This window comes from Hakea prostrata, chromosome 10 (genome assembly GCF_041222555.1).
Source record: "Hakea prostrata isolate BN-2017 chromosome 10, UWA_Hpros_2, whole genome shotgun sequence".
Taxonomy (NCBI): Eukaryota; Viridiplantae; Streptophyta; class Magnoliopsida; order Proteales; family Proteaceae; genus Hakea; species Hakea prostrata.
The window spans coordinates 20316956-20320806 of NC_142609.1; the positions used below are offsets into that span (position 1 = coordinate 20316956).

General features: G+C 40.8%; 1 protein-coding gene across 2 annotated transcripts; it reads right to left on the bottom strand.

The window, feature by feature from the left end:
* Positions 1–652: 652 nt before the first annotated feature.
* LOC149002266 (BTB/POZ domain and ankyrin repeat-containing protein NBCL-like) lies at positions 653–3635 on the bottom strand. 2 transcript variants are annotated; one of them, XM_089138007.1, is made up of 2 exons: positions 3044–3635; positions 653–2054 (listed from the first exon to the last, which is right to left on the bottom strand). In XM_089138007.1, exons 1-2 carry the CDS (start codon positions 3296–3298, stop codon positions 1053–1055), a joined length of 1257 nt encoding a protein of 418 aa, XP_088994133.1. In that variant the 5' UTR covers positions 3299–3635; the 3' UTR covers positions 653–1052. The 2 variants fall into 2 exon arrangements, with proteins under 2 accessions (XP_088994133.1, XP_088994132.1); XM_089138006.1 differs by having other exon boundaries at positions 2822–3635.
* Positions 3636–3851: the final 216 nt, after the last annotated feature.

Sequence of the window (3851 nt, forward strand, 5' to 3'; positions counted from 1 at the left end):
AAAATTAATCTACTTCTGAAAATAAGACTGTATGAGTTGCAACTGCAGAAACTAATGCAACCCAAATTCACAAGGGGCAAAAGGCATTGATAAGCCAACTCCATTCTTATAGACAAGGACTACATGCACCTAGACATCTGGGAAGTTCCACTGACTAAACTTTCCTAGTAGGGAAGAGCTAAAGAACTAATTAATAACTTCAGTGTTTCAGGAGTTAGAGTAACCCATTGAGTGTCAAAGAAGCCACAGAAAAGCCAAGGGGACAAGAAAGAGGATTAGATGGATGGAATCCAGGTTTGGATGCATTTTGTCCGAGTAGTCACAGTCAGTGCTGCATTCAACGAAGACAAGATATTAATCTGCCCATGCCAGCAGAATGATATCCTTCTTTTAACAAAGGATTAGAAGAAAGACAATCAAATTCCTGTAAGTAAGAGATGGAAAAGAGAGAGGTTATGGAGGAGGAGACAGCAAAGGCTTCAAGGACCAAGAAAGGCCACACAAATTTTTTTCAAAAGGACCAAAAGACCCACCTCACAAATCTGGTATAGAAACAATGTTTAAAAATCAAATAATAGAGACTATGATTTTATTATATATATAATAGAAATGGTTGTTGGTGACAAAAACTGAAAATTAAAGAAATCATAAGAATAATAATTCATGATTTTAGATAACAATAAATACAAAAGGAGTTGACAGGCCAGGTTTGAAAAGATTGACCTGCATCTTCCCCCACTACAGAGCAAACTTAGATTCTTGTTGTCTCCTCTCATGATAATAACCCATGTCCAGAGGCATTGCACCCCATATGATCATCGAAACCCTACAAAAAAAATATGGAAGACAGCCACAAAAGAAGGGAAAAAAAGAAGAAGAAAGAAACAGAGAAGAAGAGGAAAAAAACCAACGAAGAGTAAACAAAAGAGAGAAGACAAAAGAGAATGGCAGAATAACATGCAAATCTAATAGTCACTTTCTCTCTGCATAGTCTGTATCGAAAGCCCTTTTTATCTTTGATTCTGAAGAAGCTTTAGCTTAGCTTTTTGATTTTAGTAGTCATGAGATTGATACATTGATGTGTCACAACCACCACGATTCATGGGTTCTCTCTGTCTATTATGGCTGGTTTCATCTTCTCCATCAATCTTACAACCCATTTGAGCTGCTGCGGCTGCTCCCAAATTCAGATAAACCATCCTTGAATCAAGACTGAGATTGACCATATTATTGCTATTGCTGCTGCTGCTGGTGGCGGTGTTGGTGTTTGGATCGTTATTCATAGGTGGGTATATGGGTGTGGTGGAGGAAGCATTTCCTCCACTGCTTCCTTCCTCACGAGATAGAACAAGAGCCGCTGATTGAACCAGTTCTAAGCAGAGTCTTAGCTTGTTTGGTTCAATATGAGAAAGCCCAGGAATTGCACCTTTGAAAAGAAAATCAGAGGTGAGTGTTCGAAGCACATCAAGTGGTGTGATTCCATCAACGGTTCGAACGTTTGGATCGGCATGATGGTCGAGTAGAACTGCAACCATATCCGGGCAGACCATTTCAGCCGCTACATGTAAGGGTGTCTTCCCAGCCGGTCCGGCCGGATAATTCACATCTGCAGCTCCAAGTTCTAACAAAGCTTTCACTACTTCTCGGCTGCAATTCTCTACAGCATAGTGCAAAGCTAGTGCTTCATCAAGATTCAGACCTTCACCCATAACCATCAGCTTTACGAGCTCGACGTCGGATGAATCGAGTGCTCGTCGCATTCGACGGATCTTTTGATCTTCGAGGTCGGCGGCGGCACTAAGATCATGGTGGTGATGGTGCTGGTGCGACATGAGAGAGCGTCGAGCTAGGGAGGATTTGAGGCGGAGCTCTTCGATCTTAGCCACCACATCAATGGGTAGATGCTTTGCGAGAATCTCCGGTGGAAGGCCTGATTTAGCAACCAGATGAGAACAAGTAGTCCAGAGCTGGTGCATGTCTTGCTTTCTTGAAGCTATTAGAACTTTCATTACGTCCTCGATTGAAGCTTTCTCTACCATGCTTGCCAATTGCTTCTGCAGTGCAATAATAAGAAATTCAATTTCAAACCAAACGATGATAATTTATGTATTTTTTTTAAGGAAAAAAGTTTCTGTTATAGGTTATTAATGTAGAACCCTAACAGCTTAATGAGGAAAGTAGAATGTCTGAGAAAGAGTTGGTGAGTTCTATACCAAATAAGAGAAAAAGAAAGTAAGATTACTGTGGAAGACCAGTAGGGATCAAGGTCTAAAATTGGAAAGTCAAGGATTTGCAACAGAAAAAGAGAGGAACCCAATAGAAGAAAACTCGAGATGCTACATGAAATCAAGATTAATTAATCAATTAACACTGAAGTACAGTAAACAAAAACAAAACCCCAAATCATTTTTTTTCTAAAAGCAGAAGCAGCAGAAGAAGAACAACAACAGGAGAAACCCACAACACAACACAAAAGTATTGCACTCTTTTTAGAAGGGAAAAATATATAAAAAAGAGGAGATTCACAGAAAACCCAGTTCAGAAAAAGCTCCAAATGTCCATGAGATCATAATTTATCATATCCTAAAGAAAACGATGGGAAGAAACTTGGATTGCTAACTGAAATCCAACTCACCCACTTCATCAAAGGATAATAGTTTTCAAAGAGATGAAATAGAAAATTGCCCACTTGAAAACTTTAACCCAAATCGATCCCACTTATTATCAAATCCAACCCGGTATCCTTAGAGGTTTAGAGAGAGAGAGAGAGAGAGAGAGAGAGAGAGAGAGAGAATTGTGACGATGATATAAACAAGGTGACCTGAGTGAGCAATGCAAGCTGCTCAACACCAAAAGATCTAGCGGCAGCAAGAGTTTCAAGGGCGAGATTAACGGCGGAGGTGCAATGCGTGTGCCAACAACCCCTCTCTCCACAATTAGGCCTTGGCTCATGTTTCTGAGGAACAATTGAGACTTGACCACTGTACAAGAACTGCAGCAGCAACAAGAACACCTCATACCCAACAGAATTCACAGGAATCACCTGAGAATTCCCACCTCTAGGTGAAGAAGACAGCGATGCCGAGTTCATCCTTGAACCTGCCGGATCAAGCCCTGCCGGGGGGTCAGGCCCACAGAAGTACTTGCGGAAGAAGAGGCTTCTGGCCGCTAAGATGCATCTGTGTGCGTGAACAAGACGTCCTTCTACACTGAAGGTTACATCACTGAAGGCTTGGCCGTTGATGAGGAGGTTGAGGTAGTCCAAAGAGAGACTCTTCAAGGATTCCTCTAAGCTCATGGTCCTGAGAGAGAACGAGAGAGAATTCAAGGTCGATGAGACTTGTTTGCTTTGGAGTCTGGGACTCTAGAAAGATGGGTTTGGCTGGATTTTGGATTTAGGTCAAGATGATATGAAAGCTCAAGGGTGGAAGAGGAAAGCTTTCCTTCATTCGTCTTTGTTTCTTTTCTCTCTCTCTCTCTCTCTCTCTCTCTCGTGAACTGTTGCTCTTACTAGAATCTATCCATCGATGGTCGATGGTATGTTGTATGCGACAAGATATTTTGGGACTTTTAGACAGACACACAGAGAGATAGAGAGAGAGAGAGCAATATGGGTGGCTGTGGTATTTAAATAATGGGAATGGAAAAAGAAATTTGGAATAGGGTTGAAAGGAAAGAAGAAAAGGTTGTTGGATGGAAACTGTCCTCCCATTAACTTTTGTTTTTCTTTTTATTTGATTTACCCTTCCATGTAAGGAACTTAGCAAATAAGTCATCACCATACAAAATTTTTACTGGTTGATGATGAGAATATAATAAGATTCAATTGTTTATTAGATGAAATGCTAGAT